The sequence below is a fragment of the Triturus cristatus genome, chromosome 3_1 (genome assembly GCF_964204655.1).
Source record: "Triturus cristatus chromosome 3_1, aTriCri1.1, whole genome shotgun sequence".
Lineage (NCBI taxonomy): Eukaryota > Metazoa > Chordata > Amphibia > Caudata > Salamandridae > Triturus > Triturus cristatus.
The window spans coordinates 488,688,573-488,709,634 of record NC_140583.1 but is presented as its reverse complement, the minus strand read 5'-3'; the positions used below and the strand labels follow the sequence as shown (position 1 = coordinate 488,709,634).

Sequence of the window (21,062 nt, the reverse complement as noted above, 5' to 3'; positions counted from 1 at the left end):
TGAAACCTGCAAATCATAGTGTATAGAGGCATGTTACTGATGGTTCCCTTTTACTCATCCAGGCGACAGTGCATATGCATGCCGGTCATTCATCCTCACTCCCTACCTACACCCAGCAACCCAGAGTGAGAGACGATACAACGTGGCACATAAAACAACACGCAATGTGGTGGAGCGCACGTTTGGACTACTGAAGAGCAGGTTCCGCTGCCTGCACAAGAGCGGAGGCGCACGCCAGTACAAACCCATCACCTGCTGCAAGATTATTGCCACTTGTGCAATGCTGCACAACCTTGCCACGAAAAAAGGTACAGATGTGGAACTAACATATTTTGAGGACAACGAGGATGAGTCAGGCCAGCCAGAGGGCAACGCAGCTAGAGTGCCAACTGCAATCGATGGGAGAGAGAGACGGGCAGAGATCACATGCAACTATTTCTGAGTAAGTGAGGGGACACAGCGAGTTGTGAGAAGTCCTGACGTAGTTTTAATGTGGCACCACGCCATGAACACATGAACAGGCCAATCAGGCAATATACCATCTATACAAGGAGTATGTCCAGGGTTACGTCACCCAATGGGAAGTGGCTTAGCAGGGCTACATCAATGTTTGCGCATACGCGCTGCAGTGGTGGATTGCACGGCCTGTGCATCCTCACTAGAGCCAACCCCAAGCCGCCTGCTGCTCCTGCGTGCTTCTGGGACGGGGGGTGTGATGCTGCTGCTGGTGTCGATGCTCTCCGCAGCATCCCCTGCAGCAGTTGTCGACGCCTGACTAGTCAATAGCACCCCTAGTGCACTTGTCACCTGCACCATCCCCCGAGACAGGTAGCTGCAGCACTGTGTTAGGCCCTCCTGCATCGTCACAGAGCGCCGGCACAGTAGAGAAGTCGCAGTTGCCAGACGGTTGAGTGCCCTGCTGGTAGTGTCCCTTCTCTGGCGTTCCCGGCGCCGTGCTTCGATGTCAGCATCTAATTTGCTGCACAACTGCTGGATTGACTGGGACATGTCCCGAATGCCCGCAGCCATGCCGCTAATGTTACTGTCCATGTTGACTAATGTTGTCCTCATCACCCGCATGTGCCTCTGGACTGACATGACTGCCTTTGATTGCAGGCGCTGTTGCTTCAACATTTGGCCCTCGAGACCCAAGAAGACACCATGGCCGTCAGTGGGTGCTGGTGGACTCTGGACACGCGACCTGCGGCGCCCTCTTGCTCCCGTCTGTGCTGCCTGTGAGGTGTGGGGCACAGTGGCATGGCTCCCTTCCTGGGGCCCGGTGCGGTCTTCTGGGCCCATGCTGTCGTCTGACGAGGTGTCTAAGGCTCGTAGCCTGGCTGCTGGACGCCTCCTCATTCTCACACCTGCAAGCGGAGATGTGGCCGGTGATTCGAACATGAGTGGCGATGCTGGCTCTGGTTGTGGTGATGCTGGCTCTGGTTGTGGTGATGCTGGCTCTCGGTGAGGTGATGCTGGCTCTGGGTGCGGCGAGGCTGGCTGTGTTGGTGGTGCGGCTGCCAGTGGGCCTGCTCCCTGGTCTGCACTTGTGCTGGCTAGAGGTGATACTTGTGGCCGGTGTGCCGTCTCTCCTGCAGCATGCCCTGTCCTGCATGATGTCACATCTGTGGACAGAAATACAACATTGGCTCAGTGTCCCCGAAGGGCTGCATTGCAAGCGTCACAATAAAACATTTCACATTCCAATATGTCCTCTGTCTCCTTGTGCCTCGAGTGCGTGACATGCCTTGTTGCCCTGTAACATTTACGTCATGGTTAGTGTTGCCCTGACTACATCTCCCGGAATGCATTGCCTGTCTGCACTGACACGTGTGGACTGCAGTGTGATTCTCGTTTCACAATGGGGGATGTGGGATAGGGGTAGGGGGGGCTACATTGCTGTGCTTTCGTCTTACCTTGGTGTGTTGCGGCTCTGGCAGAGCTGTCGGCGTCCCCAAGACCCACGACGCTCTCCTGCTGGATTGTGGCCGCCACCAGCTCCTCCAGTTCGGTGAGGGCAGGTGCCCTGTTGGTTCCACCTCCGGTCTGGCTGGCCTCCTTCTGGATGTCGCCCATCTTCCTCTTGGTTACAATCCTCAGGTCATACCAGCGCTTTTTGAGGACCTCAATGTCCCTGTGGGTCACTCCCACAGCATTGACCTGCGCCTGGATGGCCAGCCATATGTTGCGCTTTTCCGCCTCAGGCACTTGCAGGGATTGCCTTCCAAACAGCTTCTGGTGCTGCTTCACCACCTCCTCCACCAGCACCTGGAGTTCCTTGGGGCTAAATTTCAGCTTCCTCCTCCTTTCCCCTCCGTCTTTCTGTGTTCTCTGGCTGGACATGCTGTTCGTTTACCCGCTCGCACATGCAACGGCTCCCTGCCTCTCCTCTGCACTCCAAGCCTCTCCAGGGTCGGCTAATTATGTACACCTGCCTGGGTGTGGCCACTTCGGCTAATTATGTACACCTGCCTGGGTGTGGGCACTTCCTGGTTGGGTGGGCTGTCGTTGCACAGGATTAGCTGTTTCGTCAAGTCATGTGATTTTATTTACCGAATCCGTACATACCGATTCGGTATTTTCCGATTCGGTAAATACCACCTCGGTATTTTCCGATTCGGTAAATACCGCCTCGGTATTTTCCGATTCGGTAAATACCACCTCGGTATTTACCGATTCGGTGAATTCCGATTCGTGATTACCGAATGTTACCGAATCGGTAACTGTTACCGAATTTTTACCTACATATAACTTACCGATTCTAATTTACCGATTCGGTACGGCTCGGTATTTAAGAACCGGTAAAATTTATTTACCTACATGAGGCCCATAGTCTCTTAAGAAGCCAGCGTTTAATTACCACCAGGGACAAAAACGCCTCATAGATGTGTTACTTGAGTTATTGTCTAGGATTAAATGCGCTTGGCATTTGACACTCCCAGAAGTCTGAGGCAAATTATAGTAAATACAAACTGCGTAGAAACGAGTAAAAAATGAACTCTGACATTTGCAAAAAAAAGGCTTATGTGACTCATTCTGTCCGACAGGCTATTTTTGAGTGTTTCTGAAAACGATGCAGATGAGAGCAAAGAGACCAGGAGCTGCTGAAAGCAGTCAGGACACTGAGTTAACAACAACTTTCTTCTCGAGGGTGGGGGAGGTCCCCAGTTAACTTGCCTGTTTTAGAAAATTGGGTGCGGTTGATTTACCGCTTCTCTGTCTGTCTACTGTTCTAAAATGAAAAACTGGCAGAAAGGATTTTGAACATACTTAACTCAGCTGCACTGGCTGATGTTTTCTCTTTGTGATTGTTACTTCTTTCGTTTCTTCTCTCCAGAGGAGAGTTAATAGCCCAGGCCGATTTCCCTTGGAAATATATCTACTTACAACAGAGCTGAGTTGCTGTGTTTCACGTTGTTAAGAGTCTATTTGATCTAACCAGCATTTTGAGTACCGTGGGCCAAATGCACTAAGCCCTTTTGCGGCTGTCAATGGTCCGATTTGCAAAATCAGACTCTTTAGAACTGCAAAACGGCCTTTTACAATGGGATGTTTTATTGGTTTGCAATGAAAATCTTGTCGCAAAACATTAATATTTTACCGGCTTCTGAAATGTTGAAAACAAATAAGAGTAGGACCCCTGCCTAATCCTAAAAAATGCTTTTTGAAACGCATCCCTTTTTTTCTTTTGGGAAAATGGGCTGCACTTAAAAAAAAAAGATTGCTTTATTGAAAACCATCAGAGGTGGTGATTCCAGCAGGCCACTGGTAACCAATCACAGCGTGTTGCAATTTGTGACCATCTTCATACAAATTAATGGGGATTGCGACCCACTTCGAAGGGTGGCTTTGCAAATCACGCTATTAGTGCATTAGTCAGTTTGCAAAATCAGAAAAAACTCAATAAAAGTTGATGGTCAATTTGCAAGCATTTTTATCGAATTGATTCTTAAACATTTTGCCCGACATTTTCACAGGACACAAGTAAGCCCAGGGCATTGTGAAGTTTTAATGGAATCTTTAAAATGTGTATACAGTAAGCAATAGGAAGCAAATACATTTTGCTTTACGTTTGCTGGTGAATGAATCAGAAATTAGGTTATTTAATATCGGGCATATATCTGTATACATTCTTAGCATCTATTTGCTGGAAGGAAAATGTATGTTGCTTATCTTCTGAATCTTGAAGCTGCAAACCTGGATATTTGATATGATGTATGTTGCTAGACTCTGGATTGATGACATATATCTTATATTTTGAAAACCAACTAATAGACGATTTATCTAAAAAAAAAGGTGGTTATGCCTTGATCCAGCTATCATGTGTAAAGGTACTCCTTTGTGGCAAAAGTGACACACAAATCCCACTTCACTACTTGCTGTAGAAGGCCCTGTGTAGTCTGCCATTGTGCTGTAGAGTCAGCTTTTCCAGTTGTGGTGCAGGCCTAAAGTGGGTTGGATTCTGAAGAATGCCCCAAGCTTTGGAGGGGATGGGGTCCTTCTTCTCTGTTCCTCTTTGTGTTATTGTTGCAAAGTCATCCTTGTGCCCTGCCCCCCCCCCATTTATTTGCTGACAGGTACTGGTGGTAACTGACTCTGACGGTCCCTGGGTGCTGCCTAAAGAGGCCCAGGGACAGTGCTTTGTTGAAAAGACACTTAAAATACAGTGAAAACACCTACATACACTAGGGTACACTATGGGTTAGGATAGCCCTATGATTGGAATGATCTTCCCAATATGGCCCTAGTACCTAATGGGGCATGAGGATCAAAACTACCTTTAAGTCCCTAGTATATAATAGGGCATGGCAGTTTAGAGGCCAGCAGCCCTTTCTGCACTTGCATATGTGCACTGCTGAGGTGTGAGGTCAGCTTAAAAGCAGCCCTGTGTCACAGGAATGAGTTTAAAATGCAAATTGTGCCCAAATTTAGCTTTGGTGTTTGGAGCACTTAAGAATTAGTAAAGTACAATGTTTCAGCATATTAGGTACCCCCACTGTCTCCCCTAGGTGTCCCAGTGGTGGGGGGTCAGATATTTATAAGGAGGACCCTTATAAAATAAGATTGATATGCCTTGGGTTTAGTGGAATTGCACATTTCACTTCCCACATTGTAGTAAAGTGCTTCCCAAAACCAACTTTTGTGCTAGGAGCACTGTGAAGTGAGGGTCTACAATATTTAGTACATATTTAGAATGCCTAAAGTCTCCCCTAGGTGTTCCAGGAGTGTGGTATCCTGTAGATATAGATAGGGCCCTTATAAAATATGTTTTAGAAGCCCGTTGGTAAAATTGTCCTAGTTATTTTCCCCATTGAAAATCCCCAGCCACATAGGTTAACATGGCAAGACGTTATTAAACAATAACTAACGTCTAGGATGTCATACAAATATCATTCAAGGACTTCCTAGAATGGTATTGATAAATCCAACAATATGCTATTGTTGAATTTATCCTAAAATGTACAGACAAGAAGTTATAAGACTTTCTTGTCTGTAAGTCAAATTCCAGCCTTCTAGCAGTCCTGATTGGTCAGTTAAGTGTATTAGCCAGGCTGTTTTGATGAGGTGATAAGTAGCCCCTGGGGTTAGAGAGCCATTCTGGGAGGGCAGGGTTCTGCTACATAGGAATGCCAGAGCAGGGGGAGGGTTTGTAAACAATAATCTTCAATAGAAGGAGGAGATAGGCAGAAGAAGCCAGCTTCATTTACAGCCCTACTCTTTAAATCAGCCAGATGGCAGGATTAATGAAGGAATCAGCAGCTGCAAGGCAAAGGGACAATATGGAGATGAACCATCCTGAAGTTTTGTTTAGCCACCTCTTATCTCTCTTCTGGAAAATCCTCCATGTTGAATTTTGGAGAAATGGTGCTCTCTGGGAGACTATAGTGCCACACTTTGGAGGATAATGTCATACTCTGGGGTGTTGCCCTGCACCTCATTGGACAGAAGTGCCCTCCTACTTGACCCAGAGAACTTTGAATAAGTATCTGAGATGTGCAGAGCCTCTCAGATCTGCTGCTTGAAACTTAAGGAAGAAGAAGGGTCCATGCTGAAAGTTTGATTTGCACCTGTGGATCAAACCTGCTTCAAAAGGACAAAAGAGTGGACTTTCTGGAAGCTACTTGTTTACAGAGCTCACCTGGACCATCACCACCAAGAATCCCAAGTGTGGAGTGCTATCAGTGGATTTTTAAGGGTTTTGTCCAAGTGGATTGTGGTCATTGAAGTCCTAATCTTTCAAGGAACATCTTGGAGTTTCCAGACCCTTGGAGTAAGTTTTGGACATGTTAAGACCCACAAATGAACTTCAGGAGGAGGTTGCAGAGATTTGGAGAAGTTTGGAGCAAATGTGGAAAAAAAGCTTCATGAGTGGACTGACTCGACCTGGACAGTCAAGCCGGCAACACTCAACCGCGAGCCTGCCTGCCGTCCAGGTTCGTACCGCTGAAGAGCTCCGGAGATCCGACTTCCATAGTATGACCGGGAGTTGGCTGAAACCCAAGCCTACACACCTTCATCGAATCCAGCCCGGTGAACATCATCGAGGGACCCCACAAGAAAAATAAAAAACTCAGTAAAAGTTTCTAAGTCCGAACGTAGAAAAAGGTGACTGGGACCAACCACAAGAGTCAAGCTGCCCACCTTCAACTGCGAGCTGGCCTGGATCTCTGGTTCGTCCCGCTGGAAAGCTCCGGAGGTCAGACTTCCACAAGTTTGACCTAGACTTACCGAGAGGGGTAGACGCGCAGGTCTCCATCGCAGTTGGCCTGAAACTTTTACTTTGTCCTTGTCTAGCGTGACTAGATGTTGCAATAGGCGCTATAGGTTTCTATGTGCTACATCTTTAAAAATTCATATCTCTGGTTCCCTACATTGGATTTTTTTCGTTCTGTTGTCATTCTAAAGAGAAAAATATTTCCTTTTTTATAAATTGGTGTTGGATTTCTATTGTGCGTTGTGCCTTAATTATTTACTGAATTTGTGTTTTTAAATGCTTTACATACCTGTCTTTGACGTTAAGCCTGTCTGCTCGCAGCCAAGATACCAAGGGTTGAGTATGGGAATAATTTTCTAAAACCAATTCCGAGCCTTATATTGTGTTAGTGGCCTTATTGCCAATGGTAGACAAATATTTTCCACTACTAATAATCCACTTTCCAACAGTTATCCATGGTCATGTGGTGCGGCAAATGTTGCAGAGCCGTTGTTCTATTTGCTGTAATTCTGGGATGCAACGTCTGGTTTACATGGGTTACATGCCTGCTAAACTGTGGGAGAAAAAATACTAACCTCTGGATCTGTAAACACTTCAAAAAACCTCTGGAAAGTGAAGGTCCCTGTCTGGAGGATGAGATCTCCTTCCTGGTCTGAACACTGCCCACTCAGGATCAGAAGCTTGTGGGCTGATGGGTCTGTTATCAGAGACCGCACCTGTGGAAAGCAATACACATCATTAGATCCCTTGTTTGTATAAGGTGACATAAGATATGCGGTTTGACAACTGCTATTACCAGATAAAAACAACTATTGTTAATGGTATACAACATGGGGATATGCAAAGCACTCAACCTAATGTTTCACTCATATCTGGTTGGGTTTATCCAACTTAGTCTGTGCAGTCAGATGCAGAAAGGCTCAAGCTCTTTTACGATGTGAAACACATTGGGTGTAAACTTTAAGTTTGATTGGGCTTAATAAAATCAGATTTAAGGTATGGAATAAATGCAACAGAATAGAAAAAACTTTCAGCTGAAAGCACATGCAATTTCTTTTACTTAAAAATGGCGATGAGGTTTAGTATATACAATACCAAGAGTGCAAAGAGGAAATTATGATGTGACAGAACTTGAGCCATTCTGCATCTGAGAGCAAAGGCTTGTCTGGATGAACCTGATCAGATATGAGTAAAACTTACAATAATTCACCAAAAAAACATCTAAAATGTAAGTACTTCTCTCAATTTAAAACAAATACATATTGGTTGTTTCTGTCGGATGCCAATCATTTTTTAGAATACTCCCAATGGCTGGTTTAACAAGTTCTCTAAATGGCATCAGTGACTATTACCACTAGGAATCAAGGTATTTAAGACATTTGTATAATAATTTCAGTGAGGATAACACTAAATAGGATGTACTTGGGCCCTGTTATGAGTTGCAGTATCTCATCCAGCTCTGTAACTCGGGAGTGAGGGAGAGTAGAGTCTACTGGACTTTGTGACACCAAACTCTGTTTTATCGGGTGTGGATGCGCCCCCATGAAACTGCTACAGAGACATGGGCAGTACTGCAAACAGGAAAACAGCCCAACTCCGCATAACCCTTGCAGCTCCACAGGGAGAACAAACAACACTCCACCCACCCTAACCATATCCTGCCCTGCCCCCATTGTACCACCAGCTAATATCTTCCAACTTCTCTGAGCTGGTGGAAAATGCCAACAAATTTGACCCTGGGTTCAAGAAAAAATATACAGAATTGGACTATGTTCTCCCTAGGAAGATACTTTTTTCTGTGAAGAATTCGTTTCCCCTATAACCTACCAACATTGGGTGGTTTTCTAAGCATATTCCAACCTTGGCATAATTTTGTACTCTCAGCCTTGAAAGAAGTATATTTCTGACCACTTCCTGAATGGGCCAGGAAAAGGTTTGTCAATAACCATAAATCAATAGTGGTTCCTATCTTGGGACATCCCTCCTTGCCCTTACCTGGCTGTTGCATTCAACTGGACTATGACGTTCAAAGGGAAATTTAATCCACACATCATCCTGAAACTGTTGCAGACAGATGGGTGTGAGTTCTTCATTTTAAAAATACGATGTGCCAAGTTAACGACTTGTTCCCAATGACCCCATTTATGTTTTTAAGGAAATCTTCTAGAAAAGTTCTTGTCCCCAGCACAACCAGGGAAAGGATTTACTGCTACTGTATCTATGTTAGTGGAAGGCTTTGCCACAGGTTACAGGGGCACCCATTTGTGGTTCGTGTGATGAAATAAAGCGAATTAAGATTATCTCCCACTTTGAGAAACCTCTGAATGAAGCAAGTGTGTGCATCAACATTAAAAGCAAAATTTGCAGACAGAAACCTCAAACGTTGCTGTTTTTTTTTTGCCACAGACAGAGAATGTGCCTGCCACAAAAATAGTGGACGCCTGTGCCATGCCACAATCTGTAACCTCGCAGGGTATCCAGCAGCACAGCGCCTGGAGCCAGAGGATGTCTGATGCCACAGGGTGCAGGCTGCAATATGAAACTTGCTCTTACTGGCATTAGACAACCTGTATACATTACAGTGTGCAGGTCAGCAGGGATTAAAGGGTGGGGGGCATAAGAGTCTGTGGAGGCTAATAGGAGGACCAAATGAGTCATGGGAGGAGGGTAAGAGAGGAGTAGGCTAACCAAGCAATGGGCCTGGAGAGCACATTTATAAAAGGAGCTGAAGAGAGAGTCGAGGGAAGACAGGGACGGATAAATAGCAATGCAAACAGTGGCATAGTACTCTTCCAAGAAAGCTTCTTAATGAGGCCGGAGGGCGCCGCTCCCTCCACGTACCTTGCAGGGGGTTCCCCTCAAGTTTCGTTCCACCAGTGAATACAAACTTTCATTCATGGATGACAGTGGTCATGACAGACTGTCAGAGAGGTATTCAGGGGGAACACGAAAATGAAGAAACAGACAGTCAAGGAAAGACATGGACAGACAGACAGATGGGTGTTCAGTACTTCACAATGGCAAACACAGAGAAAGGGACCGAGGTGCGACTGAAAGCATTGAGACTAGTGAGGAAGAAGAGAGATGTGGGGAGGTTAGAGGTGAATAGGAGATAGAGGGCAGCAGAGTAAAGTGGGGTCAAGGGAGAGGAGCTACAAATTTCAGTGGAGGGTGTGGGGGCGCCGGGCGGAAATAAATCCCAAGCGCTTGCAGAGTAGGAAGAGGACACAGGAAGGGGTGCTGTGCATTGCAAAGGCAGGCACAGAGGAAGTTAACACCTCTGCTCCTGTTAACCTGTTGCTCACCCTCCTTTTACTGGCTCAGCAACAGCACAGAGCCAGTAAAGAGAGGGTTTTTTTTTGTGACTCACCTTTTACTGGACTTTTGTAAAAAATTCAGGATTTTTGCACAAGTGCTGATTTCGCTTTTTTTTCAATTTGCAAAATTGCAATATTTGGGGGATCTGCTAGGGCAGACAATGTGTATATTATAGAAAGAGAAGAGCTATTATAGAAACAGGTCACTGTATTTGCCCCATTAAAAATAGAAGCCTTGATGTGATAGCCAGACTTCAATTTAGGATAGCAATTTGTGTTGCTTATGCAATTACCATGGAAAGTTGCCATGTTTCCAGTCTCATTTTATTTAACATTGTCCTCAAACTTTCCTAATGGCCACACTAAGGTAAACTACAGTTGTTTTTACTAACATTGGTCAAAATGTGTTAAAATGCACCATACCTATTCTTCAGACTGAGAGAAGGCATGATGCAGAATTAAAGTTGTGACATTGTTTATGCCTGCCTGTTTGAAGTAGGAAATTACCCTGGGTGAGCGGAACTCATGGAGTTACATAAAAACTCAGCAAGATTCTGCCAAGTTCTGTGAGCAGGCGAAATTTGGCTTGTCGCGCTTCTTGCATGGATTTTTACCACCGGAAGCTATTTCTACACTGAAAACTCAGTGCAAATGGCAGCACTCAGCACACAAGAGGATGTTGCTTTTTTCTGCCACTTGAGTAGATGTTCTATTCGAGCGGCAGCTTTTACAACGTGTATGGTCGCGACATGCACAGACTGCCCACATTGAGAAATCTCACCAGAAGGCCATTTAGCACCTGAAAATCATGCTAGGCAATGCAAATTCTTGCTCTCCAACTTAACATTGGCAAGCTGTATGTGAGAAAAAACTCCACTATGCTGCAGTTTGCGGAGTTTTGCCAGAACTCCGCGCTCCAAGTAGAACGCAGAGTTGGCAAAACTCCATGAACTAAGCAGGCAGAGCGGAATTGTTCTCCCTCCCCTAGAAATTACTTCCTGTCTTTGCAAACAGGACTGAAACACAACCCTCTGTCATCCGACCTAGTTTCCCACCTGCTCAGCACCCGCCCATTTCATTGGCACTTTGAATACAAGGTGATGCCTGGCACTGTGCATAACAGAGAAGCTAAATACATAAATACACCACTTCTGTATTTTCGAGAACGTCAATCAATAGGACAGGGCAAACCAAGGAAACAGTGCACTATCACTAATAATGCAAAGGGGACCGTGAGAAGTTAATTACTATGCAAGCAATTTGAAATATTAGTAGCGGAAGTTCAGGCGGACGAGCAGGTTTAAACACTTGAGCTAAATGAACAGCGACAGGATGTACATGAAGCAGTTTGCTGCCTTTCTAGCGTGAATGAGATGATTTAAGTGTACTACTATTGGATCAAAGCTCATTGAGCTCTGTCGAAAGGTTAACAAAGCTGTGTCTAGAACGCTTAAGAAGAGTAAGTCACCTTGCTGTTCAGAGAAGAACCATGTTTTATATAACTAATGTTTAGACATTTGGGACCTAATGCAGTGGTCTTCAAACTTATTAATGCCACAGCCCTCCCATATGCTAAAACATGTAATTGCCCCCCGAATGAAAAGCAAGCTACGGGTAGCCTGATCGCCCTAAAGCATAAACGCATTCACAGTGTGATCCTTGTCAGAAATGGGAGGAGAGGAGAGGAGCTTTGAGAGTTATTTGAAGGTCCCGCGCCCTTTGGCATCTACTTTCAGCCACCATACGAGTCATCACAAATGTTATGGGGCCATTAAAGGGTGGCTCACTTCCACTCAGTTTTTTTCACTAAAAACAAAGCACTTTTTAATGCATAATGCTCCTCTTGGCCAGTGCCGGAGCCTCACATCTCACCCCCACTGATTTATCAATTCTGAACACCAATGGGGCCCGCTCCTTAGTGTGAAGACCTCTAGCCGAGGGGATTTTGTGTTCACAAAGCCTTGGACTTGAAAATGCAGACTTTATGACCCCTTTCCTAAAATTTCACAATGGAATGTTACAATGGTATGAGGCCATAATTGGGGTTGTAAACTACTGAATGGACACCAATGCCAGAAAGGGTGTAAAATCAGTTTCCACAAGAGACAGTTTCCACTTGGTGAATATGGGGTGTGGGTATTGGGAGTGACCCACAGCAGTGCAGGGGATTGCTACATACCCCCACCATGCCGTTCACATCATGTCAATTTGGTTTTATGATTTAAGTCCTTGCGCCTCTAAGAGACAGGGGCTGCGATAAAAAATACCATTTTGCGATTTTGAATGTAGGGATGGAGAATTGCTGTCCCTCGTAGGACTCCATGACTGCATTCAAACCCCTTTCTCTAATATTCGCAGACAGAATCCTGTCTCAACACATCTACTACAGAGCAAAATAAAACTCAGGTCACAAAGTAGTCACTCTGCAAACACAGTAACTGTGTTGTGACACAGGGCGTTGTACATCAAGCTCTTGGTATTTGAGGCTGTTAGTTAGAAGGAGGTAGCCCTGCCTGGTGGTAGGTAGGACTACTGCCAAATTCTATAAAGACTTTCTCTGTCAGACAAGGAATCCTGGCTGCAGAATATCTACCCATCAAAAGTACCACGATGTCTATAATAAATGAAGATGCGGCATTACAGTGACGATGGAGAATGTTCATGCATCACTCAAAACAAGACGAGCTTCTCTTTGCCTGATGTTGAGTGATGTATGTGTGATCACTGGAAGGTCCCCATGAGATCCCCAACATATGGAAATTCCCAAGGAACCTCCTCTACCATTGTGTATGGAGTCCCTGAGCCTCTCCCCAATGAGAGGAACACCAGACAGTTCCTTGATGTTCAGCAAAGACTATTCTGACCAATGTAAGTTAGTCTGCTTGTATGAAATATCTGGATGGGTGTGAAAATGGTTGCTTGTATATTTTAGGTCTGGATGTTGGCAGTCCAGCTGCCAAGCAAACCTACTGCTGACCGTATACAGAGAGTGGACTTTGGGTGCACCACTGCCATCCATTGGCTTTCTTCGACCATCCTCTTTTAGTCGCTGGATTGAGACTTTGTGAATACCTTCCTGGATCATATTAGTGGAGGATTCATCCCTCACCTAAGGCTATTGCCCGTTTGGCTCTGTCATCCAGCCTCTGTTTGAACTCTATCCACTCATCGTGCGAGAGACCGTTTTACAATTAAATCACTCTCTATTCTGATCCTGCGGGCTCCCTCCCTGTGTTCTTGCTCCAATGGCCCAATTATGCATGCATTCGCACATTAATCCCAGACCTGTAGGCTTTGCCAATACTTATTCCATTTCCTGGAAAGCAAGAGATTGCTTTCTGCAATGTTTCTTCACTTATAACCCCCGGGTGGATTGAAACACCATCTATCCAGGCAGATAGTATTTCTTCCACAATGAGGGACTTGATGTGTTTTTCTTCTAAAGTAGGTATTTGAGTTTAAAACAGGCTTTCTACCCTACAAGCATGTAAACATCCTGCGTCTAAAATTCCAAGTACAAGCTTTCTTTAATGTTGCACATAGTATCCTATACTTTTTCTTTTTACCAGTTTTGAAATATATTAGCTCTTAATTTATATTTGGTGAGGGATTGTGAATATTTTGAATTGACTGTACTAGACAGGAACCTTCTGCAAGGCTGAATCACATGTGTGGCAGTCTTACTGAATTTAGCAAGTGTAATCAAAGCAGATTATGAGCATTTAGTGCATTAAAAAACCTCAGGACTAGGTCAGGGAGTGCATTGTAATAAAAATCATCATCATTTCGCCATAGGAAGAATAACCCCCATTTGAAGGCCAGTAAGAGCAACAAATCTTCTAAATTGCAGTTGTATCTGCAGCACCGCCCACATCACTCTGGCTGAGGAGGAATAGCCACATTTTGAGATTTTCCAGCCTTGGATGCAAACATTTTCCTCTGACACTGCTCCCTCCAGCATGGCAGGAGCAGCTTACAGGCAAATATATCTCTAGCAGCAGGACAACCATGCCAAGCTTATATGGATCAGCACAACAAAATTGGAAGTACATATCCAATACCCAGTGACATGTTGTGAGTTTTCTTCTGCAAGTTAGGGGCCCTTTTGGGCCTGGACCCTGGATACCCTCCCGGGTGATGGTGCACCTAACAAATACACATAACATAAGATAACACAACACAACAAAACATTTGGTGTATTCAATTAGGACCCTGGTCTCAATCAGGCCCTAACACACCTAAGACTTTCAAACCTTACTGTGTTGCTTACTGCAATTAGACCAAGAGTGGACTTTGGCTTCTCAATAACAGAGTACCAGTGTGTCTTGGAACATGAGTCCTATAAATCCCTACTTAGCCAGGTAGTCAATACTAAACTTTGTACCCTAGTATTGCTAAGGGCTCAAAAGTAAAAAAAAATTCTCATTGGACAATGGCATAACTAGGAAGTGTTGGCTTGTTTTATGTAACAAATCTATTTTATTAGACATTTGAAAGGTGACTCATTAGTTGTACACAGCCTTCAGCCTACAACCACAGGGGCCGGCGGCTACAAACAGTGCTTGCAAGGGTGTACAGAAGGCGCTGTAATGGGGCCAACATCCCGGAGGCAGGCATCAAATAGAAGCAAGGCTAATTAGTCCAAACCGCCTTTATCAACTGAGAGTCCGTGTGGCCCAGAGCAAGAGTCAACCCAGAGGGGGAGACAACAATGAGAAGAAATAGAGAACCCCCACCCCACTCTACCGCCCACCCACCCCCCATAACAGAAAAACAAAATAAAAAAAAGGGGGGACTCCGTATCTAATGGCCTAGAGCGATAGAGGAACCGTACTCCACTAACCCACCCGCTCTCGCTCCCGCTACTTAGGGGTCTGCGCTGTTCACTGGGGGAGGTATCAAATGCAAAACTTGCAGAAGTTTGGGGCAAGTGACCTCACGGAGATCTTTCGATAGCAATGTAATAAATGAAGCCCAGAGTTCGGCATATTTCTCACCTTTCTGAGTTTGGATTAGTGAGAGCCGTTCCATTACTAAGGTCATCCAAAGTCTATGGAGCCATGCCGAGTGATCAGGCACTGTCGTAGTGCCCCAGTGTAGTAGGATCGCCTGACGCGCTGCAAGGAGAGCCAATGCCATTTGCCTGCCATGCAGTGACCGCAAAGGGAGGGTAAGGGGGTTTGATAGCCTTAAAAGTGTGTAGGCTGGGAAGCGGGGTATCTCGGTGTCGAAGGCCGCATCAATATCATTGAGAACCAGTTCCCAGAATCGCTCTAGCCTCGGGCAATGCCATAATAGGTGCGCAAGGGAGCCTGACATCCCACAGCCACGCCAGCATTCTTCGGTGTGATTTTTGTTCCATTGGTGGATCCTAGCAGGGGTGAGATACCAATAGGTCGCAACTTTAAACGCGGATTCAGCTACAGCTGTGTAATATGCAGTGTGGTGAGCTCTATAGTGAATGTTATCCCATTCCTTGTCTGTGAGAACCCTACCTAGCTCCGCCTCCCACCTGAGTTGTCCATGAGTGCAAGTCCCTTTCTGATTTTGAGTAAGGAGCCTATATAATTCCGTTATGAGATGTTTGTTGTCCTCTTTCTTCGCTACTCATTGTTCAAAAGAGGTAAGTTTACAGGAGGCCTGTGGAAGGAAGGCCCGAGAAGTGGCCCAATGTCGCAGTTGTAGATAATAATATTCATCTGGGCGGGGGAGGTCAAGATCAAGGCGTATTTGACTAAACTGAATGATGCCCTTGAGATCGAAAATGTGGCCCAGGTGCTTGCAGCCTGCCTCTCTCCATCTCTGGGCGACAGCAGACCTTATGCCCGGGGGGAAGTCTGGGTTGTCCACTAGGGGCGTCATCAGGGAGGGAAATGTAGTGAGGCCTTTTGCGAGTGCTACCTTATCCCAAACTTTCATGGTGGCTGCCGTAACCGGGGACGAATAAAGGCCCCAAGAGCGAAGGCGGCGGGGAAGCCAGACTTCTCGCCAGACATTTGCACCTGCCACCGCTTGGTCCATGAAGGTCCAGTGCTTTTCCAACAGCGGTCGGTTCCATTCTAGCACATAACGCAGATGTGCAGCCTGCAAATATCTATGAATGAGTGGTAGCCTCACCCCACCATCGTCCCTGGAGCGTGAAAGTTGCGCCACCGAGAGGCGCGCTTTCTTGTTACCCCAGATGAAATTATTTAAAGCCAACTGCAGAGACCACACAGAGCCAGGTGGCGGAGTCAATGGAATGGTCTGGAATATATACAAGATGCGAGGCAATAGCGTCATCTTTACCGCAGCTATGCGCCCAAACCACAATAGCATGTGTTTCGCCCACCCGTCCAGGGCTCTTCGTGTCTGTGCCACTAGAGCCACATAATTCACTTCCAGCGTACGTGGGATCGAGGGGGTCAGGAGGATACCCAGGTAAGGAACTGGGTCATGTGACCATTGCAGGGGGAGAGACCGTTGGAGGGTCTCAACCTGTATTTGTGGTAGGGACAGGTTAAGGACTTGAGACTTGTTAAGGTTTACTTTAAAGCCCGAAATCCTGTTAAAATCTTCAATTTCGTCTACCAGTGCGGAAAGAGAGGTAAGTGGCTGCGCGAGGGAGAGAATGATATCATCGGCATACAGGCTGACCTTGTGGTGGTCACCCCCGAATTTGAGACCCTGAATGCCCGGGTGGCCCCGGATTTTCTATGCGAGGGGTTCCATGTAAAGGGCAAATAAAAGGGGCGAAAGGGGGCACCCTTGCCTAGTGATCCGTGAAATTCTAAAAGAAGCTGAGGAGACCCCATTAACCCACACGAACGCCCGAGGAGCCCGGTATATGCACTGTATCCAAGCAAGAAAATGAGGACCAAACCCGAAACTTCGAAGGACGTCAAACAGGTATGTCCAGCATACTCTGTCGAACGCCTTCTCTACGTCAACCGAAAAGAGCACCGTACTGACCTTAGAGCGGTGAACACTATCAATAAGGTGTCGGAGGCGCTTGGTGTTATCGCTTCCTTGCCGAGTGGGGATGAATCCTGCTTGGTCAGGATCGATGAGGCCAACCATGAGAGGATTCAGCCGTGCAGCAAGGATGCCAGTGAACAATTTCGCATCAATGTTGAATAGCGAAGTTGGGCGGTACGAGCCGCATTGGCTTTGGTCCTTATTAGGCTTAAGGAGCACAGAGATCGCTGCCTCTCCCATCGAGTCCGTCATCACCCCACTATCTTGGAAGGAGTTAAAGAGACGAGTGAGGAAGGGGGCCAGCTCATGACAGAATGTTTTATTAAAAAAAAAGGGCTGGGTAGCCGTCGGGCCAGGCGATTTATCTAGCTTCAGTTTAGCAATGGCGGAGATGACCTCTTACAGTCGAATAGGAGCCTTGAGATGGTTTGCTTCCGCCTTCGGGAGGTGGGTGGATTGGCTAGTCGTTAGGTGATCCCGGGTCTCAGGAATGTCCTGATGGTCGGGGCTATAGAGGGAGTGATAGAAGCATCGAAATTGTTCAACAATCTGGCAATCCAAATGGAGTTCCTCTCCCCTAGAGCTTCTAAGGAAAGGGATGGACCCTGCAACCGCCCTGGCATGCAACTTCTGTGCTAGCACCTTCCCGGATTTGTCCCCTCCCAAATAGAACTTGTGCCGTAGGCGGATTAGGGCGTATTCGGCCCTATAAAGGTCGAGACGTTTAAGGAGGGTTCTTTTCATTTCCATCTCGCGCCGAATCCGAGGGGCCCCGGTGCGCTTGTGTATTGCTTCCAGTTCTGCCACCTCCTGTTCAAGGGCTAAGCGAACCTCTTTCTGCCTACGTGCCTCAGCAGATGAGATGGCCATGAACTTCCCGTGTATGATCGCTTTGAATGCGTCCCATGCCAGTGCCAGGGAGGTCGCTCTGTTGTCGTTAAGGTGTAGGTAGTCCGTAATCTTGGCGCGCACCTCCTTCACCACAACAGGGAAGTGCAGAAGACCTACGCGCAACCGCCATCGAGCAGGGGCATACCCAATCCCCTCGGGGCGGAGGGAGAGGGAAACATGTGCATGATCCGATAGGGAGCGCACAGCAATTGAGGCGTCTTGTACCCTAGGGAGGAGTGCATTCAAAAATAGGAGCATGTCTAATCGTGCATGAGTTTTGTGTGCTGCCGAGTAGTAGGTGTAGTTACGCATGTCAGCATGTTGGAGGCGCCAGACATCATGGAGGCGGTTCTCAGCCAGCCAGCGCTTCCCCTCGGGAGAGAGGGCCCCTACCTGTGTGTAGCGTTACCGTGACCGGTCCCACTCGTTATCCATCACTAGGTTGAAGTCCCCACCTACCACTAAGGCGGGTCAGGTTAGGCTAGACCTTCCGTGAGATGCCTGCAGAGGAAGGTCTCTTGCTGTGCATTGGGAGCGTATATGTTAAGTAGAGTGAAAATAGTGGAGCCCCGTTGGATCCTAAAAGCTAAAACCCTCCCCTTGGACTCATAGAAGGTAGATAAGACCTTACCCTCAAATTTAGCCCCTAGCAAAATGGCCACCCCGTTCTTTTTCGCCACCCCAGAGGACCAAAATTGGCGTGGAAAGTGTCAGGAACGCATGTGAGGAGTGTCCTTAGCCAGTAAATGGGTCTCCTGAAGCATACAGATATCACCCTCAGAATTCTCTAGAAGTGAGAGGATCTCAGTGCGCTTCGCGGGGTGATTCAGGCCTCGGACATTGAGGTTAACGATTTTCAGGGCTCTAGGCATAGGCGGCAGTGGGGAGCATGTTTACGGAACTCTGAGGACTCCGGGAGTGCTGTGCAGGAGGCGGTGCTGGAGCATGCGAGGGCACATACAGGGGGCAGCGGTCGCATTACAAGATACGGAAGATCCCCAAAGAAAAAGAAAAGAAACCCCAACAAGAACACAACAGAATGTTTACAACCCAAGAGGGCACAGTCCCAGAATAGAAAAAGAACCATGAGTTGGCCTATAATAAGACCAAGCGCTACGTGTCAAAGGCGTGGGACAGTAAAAAAGGGGGCAAGAGACCAAAGTTTGTCTGGTGGAAAATATCGGGGGGAAACGGGACCTTGATGAAATGTCTTCGAACAAAATACCAGGCGGCCTACGAGCCGCAAAGTGGATTTCCAGTGAGTCTAAAAGGGTGGGCAACTCCTGGTCCCCTCCGGCCCGCACCGGTTACTGTCATCCCCACGGTGTAAGTGGAGGTGGTTCACGGGGTGCACAAGCGATCTTGGGTCTGTGAAAGGGTGGAGAGCACCGCGTCGTGCTCTTTCGCCATCTCTTCCGGGCCTGGTTTTGTGGAGGCTTATGGTTTGCCAACCGTCTGCCATCGGGGAAGCTTCTTCCTGTTGTGTTTTAAGGGGCTGTCCTTTGTCGCCGGGTTCACATCAGCATGAATTCCTAGGAGATCCATAGTATCGGCGAGGGAACGCATCTGCCTCAGCTTCCCTTGGTGCGTAAAGATGATGCGGAATGGGTGGCCCCAAGAATACGGTATCCCTTTGTTCCGGAGATAGGATGTGACGACTCGGAATTCCCTCCGCTTAGCTATAGTCGACGCTGCCAGGTCCTGGAAGAGAGCCGGTGTGTGCCCTCTGAACTGAATCGGTTGGGCCGCTCTAGCCATATGTTAGATCTGCTCCTTAAGCTGAAAGTCATGCACACAGACCAACACATTGGGCGGGGAGCTTTTCCACGCCTGGGGAAGCCCATTCGGTGAACGCGGTCCATCTGTATCTTTTGTGGGAAATCTTCACCCAAGATTTGCTGGAAGAGGGACAGGACATAATCTCGCAGGTCATCGCCTTCTGCCTTCCAGGGCACCGCGCGGATGCGGATGTTATTTCTCCGTGACCGGTTTTCAAGATCCTCCGCGTGGGCCTGGAGGTCCAGATTTTGGTCCCGTAGACGGAGGACCTCCTGCTGAAGTTTGTGCAGATCATCCTCTCTCGCCAGTTCGTGCTCCTCCAATGCAGCCACTCTTTCACCAACCTCGTCGACATCTCGGCGCACCTCCTTGAGGTCGGACGCGAGCTGCCCTTTCAACTATAAGATGTCTTCCCCGATGGCAGAGAATAGCTCCAGCATGAAGGCCTTTGTGGCCGAGCTGTCTGCCTCGTTGATTGAGTCTGTGTGCCCCTGATCCTTAGATACTCCTTGAGATGCTTCAGAGCCCCCAGGCTGCTTGAGCAATAGTTCCTTAAGGGACTTTTCCCTTCGTGCTTGGGCTGAGGCCATCTCTGCACACTGAGGCGTAGAAGGTGAGTGGAGAATGTTCGCAGGCCAGAAGTCACACCGCAACCCCTATTACGGAGCTATGCCCGTGATCTAGGTCTGGTCTTGAGTTAACACCGTGCCGGTCGTATGGGGGCGGTCAAGTCTTGTTATCCTCTTAGAAGGCCACGATGTCACTATTGGTGGCACCCGTCACAGAAGCACCCCGCACTGTGGATCAAAGCACCCGGGCCAGCATTGTGTGGGGTGACGCTGGGGCCCAGTAGCAGCGTCCAAGGGGTTCCCCCTCCATCTTATCAGGGTCCTGAGTGTTGCCTTGCGGGGGGGAGCTGACCAGGGCACAGAGTGGGTGGGAGGGAAGCGCCGACCCCTCCAAAGGCTATCTTGCAATGTTCTGAGGCCTCAAGGATCGATGTCAGAATGTCGCATGGGCGCATCAACAAGGCCAACACCCAGTGCCCCAACTCTATGCGGGTCACCAAAAAGCAGCCAGCCACCAGCTGCCAGGCTAGATATCAGTCACGGTTGAGTGGCCAGATCTTTCTGCAGCCCAGGCAGACCCCTCAAAGCCCGCTCTCCTCAATGGCTATCCGGGAGGACCCCAGCAACCGGGCCTTGGTCCTCGCAGTCTGCAGTGGAGCGAGAGACAAAATGGCAGCTCGTGGATCTCACCCGCCTCGGACAGGGCCCCAGATTCCACGGCACGCAGGGTGAGGAACGCACCTGTGAGTCCTCTCGGGCAGTCGCGATGGTCTGCCGGACGCCCAGATCCTCAGGGGGCTGCCACCAGTGTCTGAGCAGGCCAAAGCGTGAAGAACG

General features: G+C 47.6%; 1 protein-coding gene across 2 annotated transcripts in view; it reads right to left on the bottom strand.

Annotated features, from left to right (window-relative positions):
* The window catches only part of MAP1A (microtubule associated protein 1A), a 754,346-nt gene that overhangs the window by 156,308 nt on the left and 576,976 nt on the right, over positions 1–21,062 (bottom strand). For both annotated transcript variants that reach the window (XM_085644324.1, XM_085644325.1), the window contains one exon: positions 7,288–7,428. In XM_085644324.1, coding sequence (XP_085500450.1) covers positions 7,288–7,428 — 141 coding nt within the window. The remainder of the gene's footprint in view (positions 1–7,287; positions 7,429–21,062) is intronic.